Source organism: Ornithodoros turicata, unplaced genomic scaffold, assembly GCF_037126465.1.
Source record: "Ornithodoros turicata isolate Travis unplaced genomic scaffold, ASM3712646v1 Chromosome53, whole genome shotgun sequence".
NCBI lineage: Eukaryota > Metazoa > Arthropoda > Arachnida > Ixodida > Argasidae > Ornithodoros > Ornithodoros turicata.
Genome location: NW_026999381.1, coordinates 402,180 through 421,343, shown reverse-complemented (window position 1 = coordinate 421,343; position 19,164 = coordinate 402,180). Strand labels below are relative to the sequence as shown.

Genomic DNA, 19,164 nt, shown 5'->3' with positions numbered 1-19,164 from the left:
CCACGTGCTGCTGTACTGTTTGCTCTACCTTTGAGGTTCGCGGATTTGCGGGTGTCGAGGTAAAATAAGAGCGCCTCATCCGCAAAAAAATAAAAGAGCTTTTTGGGTGCGTACATGCTTTTCTGCAACTACAAAAGGGTTGAAATGGGTTACACCGCCCTGTTTGTCATTAAACGCTCTGTCAAATCATATAAAAGAGATTGTTGGAAACTATCGGGCATTCTTCCTGACGCGCGTTTAGGGAGCGTTGGTATAGGTCAAAATCCTGCAACTTCGGTAGCCTATTATTTTCCATATCCGCCAACTCGTGACGTGGTTCACGTGCGTCACAAGCTCGCATGGCGTGATGAAAAAGAAAGAAGCGAAAAAAAAAAAAAAAACTGTTCGCGACGCTAAAATGGAAAGACAGGTGTCGCGGTCCAAACGAATTACCACACTTGACCTGTTTGTTGTATTTCAATTAGTCTGTTCCTAATTCCCATCTCAATATTACAGGAATTTCTCGCTTCATGTACAGAAATATGGCTTCGACATCTGAATCTGACGTTGACATGGAAAGGTCGCCGCAGTGGGAAGACGTCAGGAAGGAAATGCACGAAGCCATTGCAGCGAAAGACGAGGCTCGTGTTCTAAAGTGCCTGGATGCTGCACCTGCATTGAAACTGTGGTTGGACCCTGTCACAGATGAGTCAGCTCGTTACAGAGCTGTTAAAGAGAAAGCCATCCGTATACATGGCCTCTTAGTCTCGCGGGAATGTGGACTCAAAGACGACAAAGAATCATCGTGTTACAAAGGTCTCACACACATCGAACGAGCTGAAATTCGACGGCAACGATATTACACCACAGATTGTGAGGACTCTTACATCAACTATTTGGAAAGCAAATCACGGAGTCACATCGAACGTGATCACTTCAAAGGACGACTGGAGAAGATGTTGAAGTATCTCTCCAGCGATGAATTAAACAGGAATATTCTCAAAGTGGCTGCAAGAGCGCCACACCTGGAAATAACGTTCGACTACAACAGTGAAGACGTTGAAGGGATCACGGGAAGCTGCAGTAGAGGCGTCGCCGGCCTTACTTTCTACAAAGAACAAAGACTTTTCATCGGGGGCCGTGCTGCAGAAGCCGAAGTCTGGGGAACACTTATTCACGAGTTATGTCATATGGCACTTTACCTAGTGTACAGGAACGATGGCAAGCCATATTACAGCGACGATACCGAGCGGGAAAAGCAATACAAGAACATCCTGAATAACATAAAACCCAGGCAAAAAGATATGAACCTTCTCATCCAGCAAGCTTTTATGAGCAAAAAGGATGAAGAAGAAGAATTGATTGTACGGATCCCCCACGTACTGGTTCAACATGGTTGCGACGAAGGTCATAGGATTCTGGAACGGGAAGTACCGGAACTACTAAAGTTTTTCGAGGAACATGTCATCCCGGACATGAGGGAATACATTCGGAATGGAATCCCATCCATAGACGTAGCACAGATAGAAAAGGAAAACGCTAGACTGAACAAAGCTTTCAAAACTGACAAACTCAAAGTCCAATTCGAGAAACCACTACAGAAGAGTGTCTGGAAAGAGGGGTCACTTCACGTATTTACGGGTCCAGAACTGAGGCTTCTCGAAATAATGGTTCACAACGCTGTGAAATCTACGGGAAGGCCATACTTGTTTTTCGAAGCAAACCAATATGGCTCCACTCTGCGGGATGTGCTACTAGAGTACAAATGTGCATTTGTGCTAGTATCCGTCCATCCAAACGAAGACGTCCGAAAGATCATTGAACTTCTCAGTAAAGTATCCTGTGTCACTGGATCAAAAGTCATCTTGCTTGTGGAAGACAGTGGTAAAGACTACTTGGTGAAACAAGTGCAAGAAGATGCGTTCTTTGCGGAGAGGCACAAAGTTCACAGGATCGACGAAGCAAGTTTTGAGCATGTTACGTATAGCTGCAAAACAGAAGTTTTCGAAAATTCCCGCCTAAAACTTCAAGGCCAAGACCTTTCTAAGCTTTCGAACGCAACGACTATAGATGCCTTCTTACGTTGCGTAGACACTGCGGTTTTCCTAAAGCTATGTGAGTCGGGGAACATTGACCTGGGACCTCCTCTTCAAGAACTAGAAGAACGTGTTCAGAACTATTACGTGAAAAGACAGTACAGAAGAGCCGTGGAAATTAACTTGAAGGAATGCAATCTAAATGACCACAGTGAGGCTTTCGCACTTCTGGGCTGTCCACACAATCAGGTCGCAACACTTCTACCTCCCGGTTGTGAGGCAAAGGCCAAGAAGGATTTAAAGAATTTCGAGAAATTCGTACTCGTCCACGAGCCATGTGACTACGAAGCTCTCCTGAAAGATGGTCATTTCCGAAACAAAGTAGTGCACCTGCTAAAGTTCGACGAACCTCATAAGAGACTCTTGTGGACCAAATCAAATGGTCGTCTCAGTCACCTTCCAATGACGGGAAGTGAGAGTTACACCGAGGACACGTTGTTGAAACTGAACGAGAAGGTTGTGTTGTCGAACGTAGAGGAGAAGGTTGTCATTGTGTCTAGTGCACCAGGTATGGGAAAGAGTACTCTAGCAAAGCGCTTGTGCACAGAAGTAAAAAATCGAGATACGAAGCGGTGGGCGATGTACGTCGACCTTCCTCAGAGAATGGCATCTGTTAAAACAGCGTCGCCGAGTCAAGCGGATATGTGCAGATATCTCGCGGATCTATGCCAAGTACAGAAAGATGGTGTAGAGTTCGCTTTGTTCGAGAAAAGTTTGAAGGACGGAAGCCCTTTCGAGATTGTCGTCATCTTGGATGCCTTCGATGAACTGAACGAGGAATGCCGCAAGTGCGTCTTGGAGCTTACATCGTCTCTATCTGAAAAGAAAGCGTGCAAGATATATATGTTTACTCGTCCCGTATTTAAGCGCCATGCACAAGATGCTCTGCACACGGTGTCATATGAACTCCTTTCTTTTTCAGCCGAAAATCGGGCGGAGTTCATTAGAAAATATGAGAGAACAGCTCATTCAACCAATGAAAACGATGGAGCTTCCGAGCTGTTCCAGCGACTGCTCACGAACTTGATAGAGACAAACGAGACAATCCTAGAAACCCCTCTCCTGCTTCGTATGATCCTTGAAATGAAGAATGGGGAAATTGCAGAGTCTGATGATTACTCTTCGTTACTTAAACGTGCAAACATATCAGCCGATAAGAATAAGAACTTATATATTTTACACGTGTACAAGTTGTTTGTGTGGTACAAGCACCTTGTATTCAGAATTGAAAAAAGAAAAGAAAATCTCCGCCTACACGCCGTACAAGAGGAGAATGACTCCGCAGCGCTTCAGTTTTACGAAAACCATAAACTCCTCGCTATGAAGTGTATATTCCCTCAGGAAAAATTGAAATACTTATTGAACAAAGACGAATTAGAGAATTTAGAGCCCGAAGGACGTTTAATGAAGGACGCAGCTAATAATTGTCTCAAAGAAGGATTTCTGAATGGTCTGAACAACGGAATTCCAGAGTTCGTTCATAAGACATTCGCTGAATTCTTTGCAGCCGATTACGTACTGCAAAAGGCGAAAGTAACAGAAATTTTCGACGTGAGGGATGTCATTGTCGATCTGTACCGTGAAGAAGAATACAGCGGTGTAATGATGTTGTTCGACGCACTGGCATCGGAGTCCTTTCCCCTTCACTCTGCTGTGATGAACAATGACGCTTCATATTTTGAGCAACGCGTTATCCAAAGAGAGGATATGTTGAAAGTCGATAAGCTCAAAAGGACGCCATTGCACTTAGGAGCCCTGCATTCTGATCAAGCAACATTGAAGAAGCTTCCGATGGATGATGAGCTAATCACGAAGGATTTGTTTCAACTGTCACCGTTTGGATACGCAGAGCTGCAGTCTCCATGGGACGCAAAATACGCAGGAGAGTGGATGGAATGCTTGCGGACTGAGACTTCGGCTGCGGGAGACAGACTCAACGTGTTATCCGCTCGATGCAGTGAGGAAGCAGTGAAACGTTCTACCGAAAATCTACGCACATGTGAAACCTTGGAGCAAAAGAGACATTTTCTTGAACGAGCAATATTCACGGCTGTGATACACGACCTACAAGGTGTTTTAGACGTGTATCTGAGCTATGTGTCCCCGAGAGAGAGTACAGGAGTACTAGACAGAGACACCATGGACCAATTAAAATCACGCAAGGAACGAAGCTTGAGATGTTCTGCAGAGCCTTCGGTAATTGGAAACCTTGATAGTTTTACAGACAGTAGCAATAGAACTGTTCCTTTTTACGCAAAGTCCGAGACTCTTTGTAAAATGCTCCTTCCTTACAGCGATATGGAAATTCTTGATAATAATGGAAACACAATGTTGCACATTAGTGCGAAAGAAGGAAATCTGGAGACAACAAAGTTTTACATTTACCTCGCACATTTATCCATTAACAACAGAAATGGACACTTCCAAACTCCTTTGCACTTGAGTAAAGATGCAGAGATTGTGAAGCTACTTCTTCCTCTTTATCCCTCAGTGAATGTTCTCGATTCTTATCAAAAAACTCCGATGGATATATGTGCAAAGAGAGATGATTTGGAGGTCATGAAGTTGTTACTCCTTCGCACTCGGACATATGACGCACATCACATCAGGCAGAACACAATACTTCATGTGGCTTGTTACTCTCATTCCCTTAAAGCTGTGACGTTTCTTCTACCTCACACAAATGCGCACATGCTTAACTGCAGAGGAGAAACGTGCTTAGACGTTGCTAGGACAGGTCGGGAATATCTGTGGAGTTCGGAATCCAACGTTGAGAGGTGTCTCATCCCTCACTCGCTCGTGAACTCACCTGAAACGTTCGGCTCATCACCGTTGTACATTTGGGCGGAATGTGGTGGAAGGAAAGTGATGCAAACTCTATGGCCTTATTTGCGACACAGTGACCCTAGGCATGCACAAAGGATCAGCAGAAGCTATGTGTATGTGTGGATGAACAGGGATTTCCAAGAAGAAATTTCGTGTCTGAAACTTCTCTTCCTCCATTTAGATGTCATCGCTGGTGATCCTTATAGCCGTAAACTCCTACATGATGTTGCCAAGAGTAAGCTACGTGAGATAAAAGAAGAAAATCTCATTAATTACATGAAGCTGTTACTGCCGCATTTAAATCTCAGTGAGCAGGATTATGTAGAGTGGAGCGAAGAAAGTGACGACATTGTTACCTTATATCGGGGATGGTCGGACATGAATAACAGCGATGATCCCCACATTGACGATGTCGACACGGAAATGGTCGACGACGATGGAAATACAAAGTTGCTGATAGAAGCACGGAAAGGTAATGTGGAAGCTGTTAGGATTCACCTCTCCCCTTCATCCGTGTGCTTTACAGATGAAAAAGAGAACACTGCATTGCACTTGAGCGCGAGGAAGGGACACACAGATGTGGTGAAGCTTCTCATTCCTTTTTATACATCAGTGGACGTGATCAATGTGCGTCGAATGACGCCCATGCATGTGTGCGCCTCAAATGGACACCTGGACGTTGTAAAGTTATTATTACTCCGCTCTAGAATGAGTTCCCGTGACGAGTATGGACGGACACCTCTTCGCTTGGCCTGTGTAAATGGTGAAGTTGACATCGTGAACTTCCTTCTTCCCCACTCATTCCCTAATATGCACAACAGGTTCGCTTACACATGCTGCGCTCTTTCTGTTGAAAGTAGGAACATGAATGTTCCGAGATGCCTCATCCCTCACTCTCTTATGAACTGTCCTGATGAAGGAGGCGATTCACCTACGCGAATCTGTGGAAAATATTATATGAGAGAAGAACTGGTGACATTATTGCCATATTCTTGTGATTATGACGCAGCGAGTTTATTGACTATTCTCCCGCTGTCATTTTATCAGGCCGATATGAGTATGGAAGCTACGCCTTGTCTGAAACTGATGGTACTCCACTCAGATGTCAAGGTAGTAGATAAGTGTTTCTGTGCAACACTCAACCGCATTCGAGAGTATTATGGAAAGAGTGATTCAATCCTGCGTCCAACAAAGACTGAGATATCACTACTCCTGAACTATATTCCTCTCTTGCTTCCTCATACAAATGTTTCTGCTAAGGATTATGAAGGCAAGGAACTATTACAAGGAGCCCTCCAAAGTAGCCAAGATCCCGAATTGGTTAGCTTCCTTCAGAAATGGACTCGCTTGAGTGACTTTCATTCATGATGCTGACGATTGTTGGCAACGGTTGTGGTTAACCACCAAGTGGCACAGAGCTGTCAATGGACACGAGCTCTGAAGACGATATAGAAGTTTTAATAGAGCTTTCAACAGCTGTATACTAAATCCTTGCCTTCATCCGAGAAAGCACAAATATTCATCCAGTGTCAAAAATGAAAGAAAAAAAAATCTCTTTTGTGATTGTGATTATGACTAACGCGTTTTGTTTCTTCTTGTTCCTTATGTTACAAAGTAGCGTTCCGTAGTAGGTTCGTAAGGTGATTTGAAAATGTGTAAAAAATGTGTCTGTTCCTAATATGCTAGTTATATGGTTAGCTATGATATGCCACAGTATTAGAATACGGCTGCGTGCGATTATGTTTGGTGTCAAATGTATATACCCAAATGTCAAATGTAAATGAAATTAGGTGTTTTTCGCACATTGGAGAAGGCTTAATTCAAATTATTTTGGAACTCTCGCTCACTTCGCTGCAGAGTTGTGTAAAGTAACTATTGTCGAGCGAAACACATGTGTGATACAGTCGTACTTTTATTACGACCGAATAAATGTATGGGTTCCAAATTGCTTTTCCAGTTATCGTTACAGATTACGGAACATATTACTTCGAAGTAATCAAGGTTCGTATAAAGGAACCTCGACTGACTCAAATATGCCTGTTACAAATTGGATTTGTGTACGTGCTATTAAATGATTATATGCAGTTGTCCTTGGAAGTAATGTGTCCACTTAGATGTCATCAAGAGATGCAGATGGGGAGAAAATTCAGTGAACCGGTAAGCAAAGATGAAGGGAAGTGTCTCAGGAGGAGAGCCGCCCATATATTTCGAACAGAGACTGCTATTCCTCTTCATCATGAGCGAGAATCAGGATTTGCGGCTCGCACACAGCGCAGGACATGTCCTAGGGCCTCATAGCAGCCACAAGGATACGTGTTTCGAGGGGACGCAAGTTATAGTTATGGCCAAGCTTGTGAAAGCTCGGGATGCGTGCTTTAGTTGTTATTACAGTTACTTTTGGGGATTCTAACTACTCGAGCAGCACACAATATTGGCACTGTCTCTGTTCTAGTGAGCCTAATGGGGGCCAATCAAGCCAATGAAGAGCAATAAGTGGTGTTATCTTGGCTCACTCTCACCACTGTGCTACCCATGGCAGTGTTTCAGTACCTACCCAGGTAAACATAAGAAAAAAGACGAAAAAGAGAAAAAAATAATGCATTGTACTGTGATGCCTTCCCGTTGTCGTGCTGCCATTCAAACCAATTAAAACTAGACCAGAGTGGCAGCTACTATAGCTACAGGGCATTCGTATTCTTCATTGGCTCACCACGGGCTTGCAACATTGGACCAATATTGGCAGTTTTGATTGGCGTATTACCAGACCTTTGTTGCACGGCCTATATACTGGACCAACGTAACTTATATTGGCTGCCAATTTTGGACCGATGTGGGACCATTGATGGCGTGCTGTTTTTAGAGTTATGTTTAGAGTTACCAAATTAAATTTTCGCAGCCATCTTGTGCTCCCACCACATCACTTTCATAGCTGCTTTCATATCGTGCATTCGTGCTGCCCAAACTCGAATACGCATCTGCCATATGGGATCCCCATCAAGAGTACTTAATTCAAGCATTAGAGTCAGTTCAAAATGTGCTTCATTACATCCAACTATTCCAGAGATGCGAGTGTTTCACGTATAAAGAAAAACCTCGACGTTGATCTTTAAGTCAAGACGGTTGATAGCCAGGCGGTGTCTCTTCCATAAAATGTATCACAACACAAACGCTGGCGATCGTCTCCTAGACCCTGCTAACTCGATTTCTAAAAGCGATAAAACTCCAGTGCAGGGAACACAGACAGACAAAACAGACGACGCAAGTTCTATCGCTTTTTAACTACATTTCATCTCGTCTGAACGACATCCATGTGATTAAGCTTCCCCATTGTAATATCACTTCCTTTCTGAAATAATTCTTTCCTAACGATATTAGTGATTGGAATCTTCAGCCTCAACATGTTGCTTGTACACTCGACACTAGGTTACCACTGTAACACACTCTGTTCTACTACAGTAATGTATATATTATATAGAGCATCCTTTCATTGTTTTATAGTTTCTAAATATGTCACCCACTTGCCCTTGCGTCGTGTTGTCTTGTATATAGTGATACAATACAACTTCACATAGTGTATGTCAAGAGCAAACGTTGGCTCATGTAAAGAGTTTGTTGCTGCTTTTGTTCTGGGGCTCCCCAGCACTGTTCCTTTAACCTGCGTCAGTAAATACTTCATTCAGTAACTACTGGACTACCAAGATGTTTCTCAAACTTCCTAACCAAGGTTTCAGGAACACCATAACCGAGACGCAGACCAGAAACGAGAACACACTCGCTCTCGCTTGTTCTCAGGCTTGTCGTTTCGTTTTTATCGACACCGTTTAGAGAAGAATGTGGAACAGAAGTGAGTCATTTCCGCAGTAATTAGTTGGTTTCGGTTTACATATTTCTTTCGCGGCGAAGTGCAAAAGGACGTATTTCACTGGTGTGGTTCATTGAAGGGTAAGGGAGTGTAAGAGCGTCGTTTCGCGTTTCACCGCTCGCGTCAGTCAGAACTTTCACGCAGAAAATGAACTCGAGTGTGCTCCAGCAAACGGTCATAGCAGACGACGCGAGGACATGAAATGCTATCATCATCATGCTTTTTGTGTTGCGCGCATGAAACTAAACACATATTCAGTTGCATCGATAATTAAATTCTAATCCGATAATTAAGTGCGTTCCACACACCGCCATTTTCTTACTCATAGGGTCGTAACCATATTTTTATTTATTTTAACGAACTAACCCATGCAACGACATCGCCATCATTCTTTCCTTCTTTCCTTCCTCCGTACATGGCAGACACACAAAAAGGAACACCGCCAAATCTGAAAAGGAATGGAATGGCCTCGTCAAAAAAGAAATGGACCTCATTGAAAGGGAAAGGTGGCTCTCGGCTGTGTCAAAAAAAGAAAGCATGGCGTTCTACAGACGACACAAGACGACCCCAGCGCCCGAGAATATCTACAGTGGAGACAAAGGTAGTGGTCTCCTGTTCCAGGCACGAACGGGTTCCCTCCCAACGAGGAAAAGATTGAAGGAGCTCTTTGGGAGCGACAGCCCTACCTGCCTCCTCTGCGACAACGGAGAGGATGAGGACATCGAACACATACTCTTCGTTTGCCCGGCCCTACACAAGGCAAGAAACACAACGTCACAACAGATAGAATTGCTGCTAGGCTTTCAAGTCCACAGCGACATCCAAATAATCGGAGAGACCAAGCACCTCCTAATAGAGTGGGAGAAGGCATCAAGGACAAAGCCAGACGGACAACGTCCCCGACCAAGGAGCCCACAGGAAACACAAGGGAACGTCACGCCTGGAACCCAACCAAACCCCACCAACCCAGAGGGAGAAGCCGAAGAAGAAGCGGCACCCACAGAGATGACAGACACATCCAGGGATGCAAGCGAAGCCAGGGCAGCCACGACCATCTCTGTACCACCAAGACAACGACGGAGAAGCTCCACCCCGCCTGCTACACCTCCAGCAGCCGCCGGCACTGAAGCGAAACGCACCGCCTCGAAAATATTGTCGCCACCGGCGTGCCAGCTCGGAAGATCTCTCATTGGCTGCGCATTATATGTATAAATATTTGGACGCTCATTGGTCTAAAAAACTTGCGTCAGTTTCCTTCGCGCTGATTGGGCGAGAGTCATTTGACTGAGGAGCGAGCATCCGAACGCGCGAACCGCTCAACGGAAGCAGTCGAACGGAGGAGAAAGAAGAACGACAGAGGAGACATCGCGTCTGTCCGGCCACGCGTGTTCTCTTGGACTGCAACCGTTGTGCACGCAGACGCTACGGGCAGCCGCCGGCTCTAAAGCGAAACGCACCGCCTCGAAAATATGTCGCCACCGGCGTGCCAGCTCGGAAGATCTCTCATTGGCTGCGCATTATATGTATAAATATTTGGACGCTCATTGGTCTAAAAAACTTGCGTCAGTTTCCTTCGCGCTGATTGGGCGAGAGTCATTTGACTGAGGAGCGAGCATCCGAACGCGCGAACCGCTCAACGGAAGCAGTCGAACGGAGGAGAAAGAAGAACGACAGAGGAGACATCGCGTCTGTCCGGCCACGCGTGTTCTCTTGGACTGCAACCGTTGTGCACGCAGACGCTACGGGCAGCCGCCGGCTCTAAAGCGAAACGCACCGCCTCGAAAATATGTCGCCACCGGCGTGCCAGCTCGGAAGATCTCTCATTGGCTGCGCATTATATGTATAAATATTTGGACGCTCATTGGTCTAAAAAACTTGCGTCAGTTTCCTTCGCGCTGATTGGGCGAGAGTCATTTGACTGAGGAGCGAGCATCCGAACGCGCGAACCGCTCAACGGAAGCAGTCGAACGGAGGAGAAAGAAGAACGACAGAGGAGACATCGCGTCTGTCCGGCCACGCGTGTTCTCTTGGACTGCAACCGTTGTGCACGCAGACGCTACGGGCAGCCGCCGGCTCTAAAGCGAAACGCACCGCCTCGAAAATATGTCGCCACCGGCGTGCCAGCTCGGAAGATCTCTCATTGGCTGCGCATTATATGTATAAATATTTGGATGCTCATTGGTCTAAAAAACTGGCGTCAGTTTCCTTCGCGCTGATTGGGCGAGAGTCATTTGACTGAGGAGCGAGCATCCGCACGTGCGAACCGCTCAACGGAAGCAGTCGAACGGCCATTGACTTTGGCTGACCTCACTTAACCCATAAGAAGAAGAAGAACGACAGAGGAGACATCGCGTCTGTCCGGCCCACTGATCTCGATTGTAAAAGGCTGGATCGCGGATAGGGAGCGCGAGCGTGAAGAAACCGGCCGCCATCTTACGGTGCCCACAACAGCCGCCGCAGCGATCATGGCAACTTCTTGCAATTACGGTCGTACCAACCGTACTGGCAATGTTACAGGGCCTAAACTTATACAGGTGAGTCACTCTTCATCAAGGAATAAATAGGCGTCCATTCTGTACATTTATTTGACCATTATGAAGTGTTTTTTTGCCCAAAACGAGCACTGGATGCAGGTTGCTTGATCGCTCTTCCGACGTTCAATCGAGCACACTTGCATTTTACCCGGCGGCAAATACAGTTTGAGTGCATAATATGCTTGAAAGAACATGTTACACTACACAGGTAGTGTTGTCATCAATATATGTGCGAGCACTCGAGCGCTTTTTTGCATGCATTGCTAGCATGGTACACGGTGTTCTCTGCGGAAGCAAGTGCCACATTCATTTCTTTGAATTACCTTCGCGCACAAGTTCGGTATTACGTCATAATAAGACCACGATTGTCACATTTTTTCATGTATTGGTATTGTTTTGTGCCTTGGTTTGATTTGTGACAAAGAATCCTACGTAACGGTGGTGTGGCGCGACTTGAATAACGCCTTTGTGTCTGAGCTGTATCGTCAGCTTGTTACGATAGTAATAATTTGTAGCGTGTCGTGCTATTTGTAGCAGTTTTAAGGCAAAAGTGGTCTCTCAATACAGGTTTCGTCATGAGGGCTGCCCAGTGAATAATCTGTGCAGTGTGATACGGCTGGGCGTACAGGTAAGTATCACGTTCCTCATCCACTGGTTTCTACTTTACAGGAAGGAACAAACTCAGTGCACGTACTGTGGTTAGTCTCTCTCAGTTTTGCATATTATCTTACATGTTCACATCAGAAACACACCTTAAACTTTAGGCTCGTTCACCCAGCAATATAATAATTAGAGATTATAATTCTTTTTAGAGGAGTTCCCCATATTCTTTTTAGAATAGTTTTTAATCTTTTTAATTATTAGAAGATACAGGGATTGTAAACCATGTTTTAAACTGATGTTTTAACATTTGTCCAATGCATTTATTAAACAACACATTCATTTTTAACTGGTTGCACCCAAACCAATGTTCTGATGTATTATTTCCTTTGTTGTCGATGCACCATAAAAATTGAAATAATCATCATCAATGCAGGTTACTTCACAGCTGCCTCGACATACTCAAGAAATGGGTGCAGAACCTGCGTAATGCCCACAAACTTTGACTACCACAGCACCTCCAGAAAGTAAAGGGATATGTGTCACATGGGATTTTTAAAGGCATTCACAGTATATAATACCTTGTATGAACTGTTGTAGATCTAAGCAGCTTCTACAGTACACTCTCAGAAATTAAAACTTGTCAGGGAACTGTGATAATTGTTTCAGTAATAGGCATGCACATATACGCTATAAGAAGACAATTATTTATTGAGAATGCACTTCTCTGGCTACTCATGTTGTTTACATCTACTGTTGATCACATTCATTTATCACATATTATATTCTTATATATTATTATTATTATATTATCACATATTCGATCACATTAAATTTAAAATTTAGCATATATGAGAAAATATCAGTGGGGAAGTTGCTATTCATTGCTCATTCCAACCTAAAATTGAGTGCTACAAATTTAGAAAGCGTACCTGACCATTGTCATTCCTAAAATATATATTGCCATTGTAGCAAGGTCACAAAACAATAAATGTAAACAACGAGATTTGGCCGGCAGACCACACTTAGGAAGACCCAGGTTCGATTCCTGGCGTCAGCGCCTCTTTTCCCTGAGCTGTTGCATTCAATAAATGTAGCCTTTCGCGACCTCCCTGCACGTTCATTGTATCCTGAAACGCATAAGTGCAAGAAATAAATCTTGAACTTGAATAAACTTGATGTTGTATAAACTTGACATAAAGTGTTGAATAATATAATGAACGATATAAAATATTGAATAAACTTGAACTCGTATATTCTCTTTACTCATCATCAGTGATCTTCATTACAAAAGCATATCGTGTTAGACTTTTTTGTTTGCGTTTCACAGACTGGGTACACGAGGGCCAAAATGACAAAATCACAACTGTTTCAAGCTCCAAATAGTCCTGTTGCAATTTGAAGACCATACGTGGAGCTGCATTTTTTGGAACATGCTCCACATAACAAGCATGACAAAGTCAGCACTGGATAGCAGGACCCCGTCCCCAAGCAGCTTTTCTCACGCTGCAGTTGTATTCAACAAAAGCATGTGAGTGCTGGAGAAGGACATTCAGTTTTCCACAACCGCGCCTGCAAATAATCAGAACAAATAAAGGAAGAAGCAAACAAACATAGAAGGGCTGTACTTCAAAAAGAGATAACTCCTGTGTCTCAAGGAGGTGTTACCACTTTCTAAGTAACTTAATTGATTAAGCTTACATCACTACCTGATTAACTGTCCTAACGAGTGTGATCTAATTGCGTGAAGTAATTATTTGGGCTGCTTCGGTGTGTCCATATTTGCGAGGCAAAGCACCGCTGTCGTTTACTAAAAGACTCTTTCTAAGGCGATGCTTGATATAAATCATACTAAACGCATACACGGCTAAAACAACGGCTGTGATTCTACAGAACGATCTCTTTCTGCCATGCGAGTATATCTTTTCCCGGACCGTTCTTTATGGAACAATTTTTGTCCAGAACGCAGTACGGGATATTATATACAAGGTTGTTGTTAACCTCAAGTCGTCTCTTATTGAAATATTGGCTGGGAAACGTGCTGTAGTACAATCCCCAGCGCTGCACTGCAGTGACGGTCTAGTTTCGGAATGCAAAACATAACGTAATTACGAATCGAACGGCAGGACACCTGTGAAACACTGTTAGGATACATCAGTATACTGGTACCTTACAAAAGTGTGTGATGACAAACAACGATCAATGCTAGCAGCGCAATAAATACTCACAATCTCTGTTGCCTCCCATTGTTTTCTATGGGCACACACAGCACTTTAGGGCACCCCAACATGGCGGCACGAAGGCACGCCTCTCCCCCACGAGCCCCTCTCCCATGCGCGATCCAGCCTTTATACATAGAGATCAGTGGTCCGGCCACGCGTGTTCTCTTGGACTGCAACCGTTGTGCACGCAGACGCTACGGGCAGCCGCCGGCTCTAAAGCGAAACGCACCGCCTCGAAAATATTGTCGCCACCGGCGTGCCAGCTCGGAAGATCTCTCATTGGCTGCGCATTATATGTATAAATATTTGGATGCTCATTGGTCTAAAAAACTGGCGTCAGTTTCCTTCGCGCTGATTGGGCGAGAGTCATTTGACTGAGGAGCGAGCATCCGAACGCGCGATCCGCTCAACGGAAGCAGTCGAACGGAGGAGAAAGAAGATCCAGGGGAATGAACGTGTAGCATATTTCTATTGTCGGGAAAGACTCACGTGACTTCAGACGTCGGGCGAATCGTTGGGCCTCGGTAGAGTAGTTTTTTGCTTTGTTTTATTTTGTCTCCATGGGTGACGGGTGACGTAAAGCGACGCTGCCGAGGGGTTCCCTTTCCCCTCTGTTCTCTCCCCGCTTTAGCGGTTCTGGATTTTCGTTCGCATCCAGTGAAATAAATAAAACGCGGAAGCGTTGGCTCTTTCTGTTGCACAAGGTGCTTTATTTTTCGGGATTGGTATTTCCAAATCACACATATGCAGTCTTCTGTATCTGCGCCAAACACGAACTTGACATGAACATTGTTTCTGAAGTTCGAGTAATATGCCGAAGCAACTTCACATTCACTGTTAGCTGATGTCTCAAGTGGAAGACTTCACAGTAGATCAGTAAATTCACTGCACAGGCACACACATTCACAAATCCAGCATGACAGGAAACATGTCCATATCCCTTTGCTGCTTGTATAGTGTCACATGTCAAGGCTGACCCGTCACAAAGGAACCTGTGCAGCTGCTAAGCCAAAAGATGATGTTCCAACCACTCAGAGTGGCATATCCATTCTATTGCGTCCATGCCGATGCTTTTCTGAAGCAGATATGAGTTGAGCAGTACCTAGTTGATACCTGAGCAAGAAAGACCAGAACAGAGATCAGAAAACGTGAAAACTAAAAATTCTACCGGCCGAAATGTTGAGTATATGCCACAGGTGCGGTGCTATGCTATGCTACGCTAAGCGGCAGAATGGAATAGGAACTGACTTACCTGTCATCGAGTGGAAAACACAGTATTGATCCTCCTTGAATCGTTGTCGCCCCAAGCTAGCAAGCGAAGCAGACCTGCGCCTTCCACTTATCTATCACTGAATTTACTTCCAGAAGTATCCAAGAGGATTCGAGTTTTGCAGAGTCGGTATCGACGGGCACTAAAAGCCATCCAAAGCGGTACCGGCAAAGATGCTTTGCGTGCGTCCCTGCTGCACCATATTTCGAAACTTTACGGCGAACTGCTCCGGCACCCCAGACACGGCGGTTCCCGCTTTCCCGCGCCACGAAAAGGTTATAATTTGAAACCGACCAATGAGCGCTCGCATACCAGGGGAGCGGCTGCAGGAGCCAATGGGATGCTCTCGGTAGAGAACTCGCGCTTCGACGTAAAAATTTTGAAGTTTCATGACGTTTGATGACGCGAAAGGCTCGCAGCGCCTCACTTTAGTCCGCAAAGGAACTCGCGAGTTTCATCCCCTTGGTGGAACATCGTTGCGAGCACCTCATTACTTCAGCCCAACACGCAGTAATATATTGACACAGATGAAAGCAGACGAGCGAGAAGGCGAATAATCGGCGAACGCTTTATTCTAGCTGCTTAGCTGGTTGACGCGAGAGCGGTAGCTTTTAGACAGAACTAAGGTAAAAGAATAATGCTCCGACTGGGACCTCACAAGCTTTTATGCACAGCGGCGAATATTGTAGAAAGCGCGCGTGGGTGGAGAGGAGGAAATACAGAACCCAGGCAGCACAATGTACTGAAAGTTGAGTTCAATAGGGGTGGGCCTTGAACCACTTAATGGTGGAAGACCTTGAACAGACTCTTGAAACTAAGGGACATTGATAAGACACGTACCGTCCACCCCTATTGCACTGGACTTTTAGTACAATGTGCTGCTTGGGAAGCCTCTCCAAGGTCGTCGGCCCGTCCTTGATTGATGCGAGCGAAGGAGCAAATGCTTCCAGAAGGATCGCTTGCAATGTAGCGCGACGTGTCACAGGCCCCAGCCCGTCGTTCGACGCCTCGTTGCCTGTTGTTGTTGTGTGTGGTCGCCCCAAAGAAGATACGTGGCAATATTACTTTGATTGCCATATATTTGAGTCAGGAGCGAAGAAGATGAAGAGCTCCAACGATGAAGCGGTCAGGTGGTCCGTTGCGAGCTCGGACGTTCTGGCGCTTGCTGAAGCCTTGCTTGCTTTACTTGGACAGCGCCTCCTCTATTACTCAATGCCTCTCCATTCGGTCAGAGGTGCCGTACTGCGCATGCGTATTAGTTCACGTTCTCTCGTTTGACGGCGCCACTACCCTACACCCAGGTCTGACGCGCCGTGACGTCACCTGCCGCACATGTTAGGGTTTTGATGTTTTCTTTGTAATCACTCGCAAGGAAGTGCTTGCTGCACACAACGGAACAGTTGGAAGTAATGTTCGGCTCCCAATCTTTACTCGCTATCACTTTCTACCACTTCTTTCGTAACGCGAGATCCGCAGGCACCTCGTGAAACGATACCCCTTGCTCCTTTTTCTTGGTCCCAGAAGTAAAAAAATGGCAGAAGGCAGTACGCAGCACCGCATTTTTCGAAACGTTCGAAACCGCGCCTATCGAAATCAGACAAGAGCGCCTAGCAGACGACAAGGGGTATACGCTCCGCAAGTACGTTTCTGCGCAGAAGAAGAGGGCGAGGGTGTAAAATGACGTGCGCGGCGGCGTGCCGCGCTCCCATTCGCCAAGGCCCCTGTCGCCTTCACGTGCGAACCAGAGAAAGGTATACAGCAGGGAACCCGCCATACGTTTTGTGTGTTTTCCGCTTTGCTAAGTGATGCTGCATTTATGACTGTACTTCGTCGCATTTGGATGTAGTGTCACTTATTTATTTCCAAAGCGCATACGGATTCGCTGACGGTGGGAGAACGCGATTAACTGTTGCTGCTGCTGTCGAGTTCAAACGGCATTCTACGACCGAGGGAGTGTTTGTGTGCGTGTGTGTTGTGCAGTGATTTACATTGACTACAGAAAGTGTTCAAACACGGTGCACTCCCAAGGCTCTGCTTTCGTGATAGTGACGAAGAGCGCCGCGGCAGGTCACAGTTTAATGTGCTGTTTTGAGTGGTCTCATAGTAGTTCTAACGTCTAATAACAGTGGAACGAACCAGGAACGAGCATGATCATTGTCTGTTTGGGTGCAACTGCACAAGGCTCCAGTTGCTTCACAGTGGAGGACGGAAGTTCGTACGCGTGCTGAGGCACGGTTGTCGTCGTCCTGTCGTTCACGGTAGTTTAGACCATTGCAGCTGCCATGTGACTGAATTTTCCGTGTCTACGAGGACGCTCGCTGTTGGCCCTAGACAGCTGTCAACTCCGTGAGACCGTAATTTGAACAAAATAGGGAAAATGTTTGCAGGGTGCTCGCACGAGCGAACTTAAACGAGAGTCGAATAGTTGAAACTTCAGCAAATATATTGCGTTAACCTTTCGTTTGTCTTTCGTCGATAAACCAGGATCATTCCCAACGAAAAGTGGGACCTCTAATACAGAAACCAGAGCTGTTTTGGCCCTCCCAGGGGCACTCCGTGCATCGAATGTGCCTTTGTTTACCTTCTTGAAGCGCGCACATGGTTCCATCGGCCAATCGGGAGCGTCCTAGAAACGTCACCGTGACGTCATGCGCACTAAACTCGCGGGATTGCGGAGCGTATAGGGAAGTGGCGCCCTCTACGTGCCCTCCGCGGGAAAGGGAAGCGACACGGCGCATCTGCAAATGGGTAGGCATTGAGTAATAGAGGAGGCACTGGCTTGGAGAACCGACTTACATCGATCAGTGGGTGGAAGATATCTTGGTGGAATACTCCTCCGGCCTGAGGTAAGGGAGATTGGCCGGCGCTTACGCGACTTACACAATGCCGCCCGGTGGGGGTCCTGATGTTAAACAGTAGTCGCGTCTCGCGTGGTGTGCAGTGTTCATTCTTCTCTGCGCCATTAAAGGCTTCTGTGGCAACGTTGACACACGTCTGGACTGCTTGCCTCTCGTATTGCCGCGCCTGCGACTACTGTTTAACAGGTTATGGGCCCAGGACGCCTCGACCACTAGGTCTGGGACGCTTGCTGGATAAGAAGGTAACCGATACGGAAAGAAGGAATGGCGCTACGAGACGAGTTGAAGATTGCCAAGCTGACGTCGGAGAATTACCATGCCTGGTCCATCCGAGCCAAAGCTGCGCTTGTGCAAAAGGGTTGCTGGGAAGCCGTCGACCCGGGATATCCAGGAGCTGAGATGACTGACGACGAGAGGAGAGTCAATAATAAGGCACTCACTTTCTTATTTTTGGTGGTAGAGGACAACTACCTAGATGACATTGTGTCCTTGCGCACGAAGCGTGGGAGATCCTACGCGAAATGCACACGAAGTATGGACTGTTGCATACTTTGCAGTTGGCTCGCGATTTTGTGAACGTCAAGATGAAGAGGGAAGAGCCCATGAAACAGTATTTGAGCAGGCTAATGGGCCTGCACAGGAAACTTTCCAGTGGAGGATACGGGTTCACGGACAAGGAAGTGGCACTTGTAATACTAATGGGTTTACCCAACAGTTTCGAAGCCCTCATCTTAAAACTTGAACAAGATGAAGCCACACTTACCACAAAGGAGGTGAAGGCACAACTTCTACTCGAGGAGAAGAGAAAAATACGACGCGACGAGGACCAGACCCAGTTGGACGGAGATGAACAAGCTCTTGTGACCAAAGCCAGGCCTGAGGTTAAACGTGGTGAGGCGAAATACGACGCAAGGAAG

At 45.9% G+C, this 19,164-nt stretch overlaps 1 protein-coding gene across 1 annotated transcript in view; it reads left to right on the top strand.

Moving 5' to 3' along the window:
* LOC135374310 (uncharacterized) overlaps positions 1-4,387 on the top strand; it is a 38,410-nt gene extending 34,023 nt beyond the window's left edge. Inside the window, exons 6-7 of the mRNA XM_064607292.1 lie at positions 496-4,271; positions 4,370-4,387. Of these exons, the coding sequence (XP_064463362.1) occupies positions 510-4,271; positions 4,370-4,387 (3,780 nt within the window). The 5' untranslated portion in view covers positions 496-509. The remainder of the gene's footprint in view (positions 1-495; positions 4,272-4,369) is intronic.
* Positions 4,388-19,164: the final 14,777 nt, after the last annotated feature.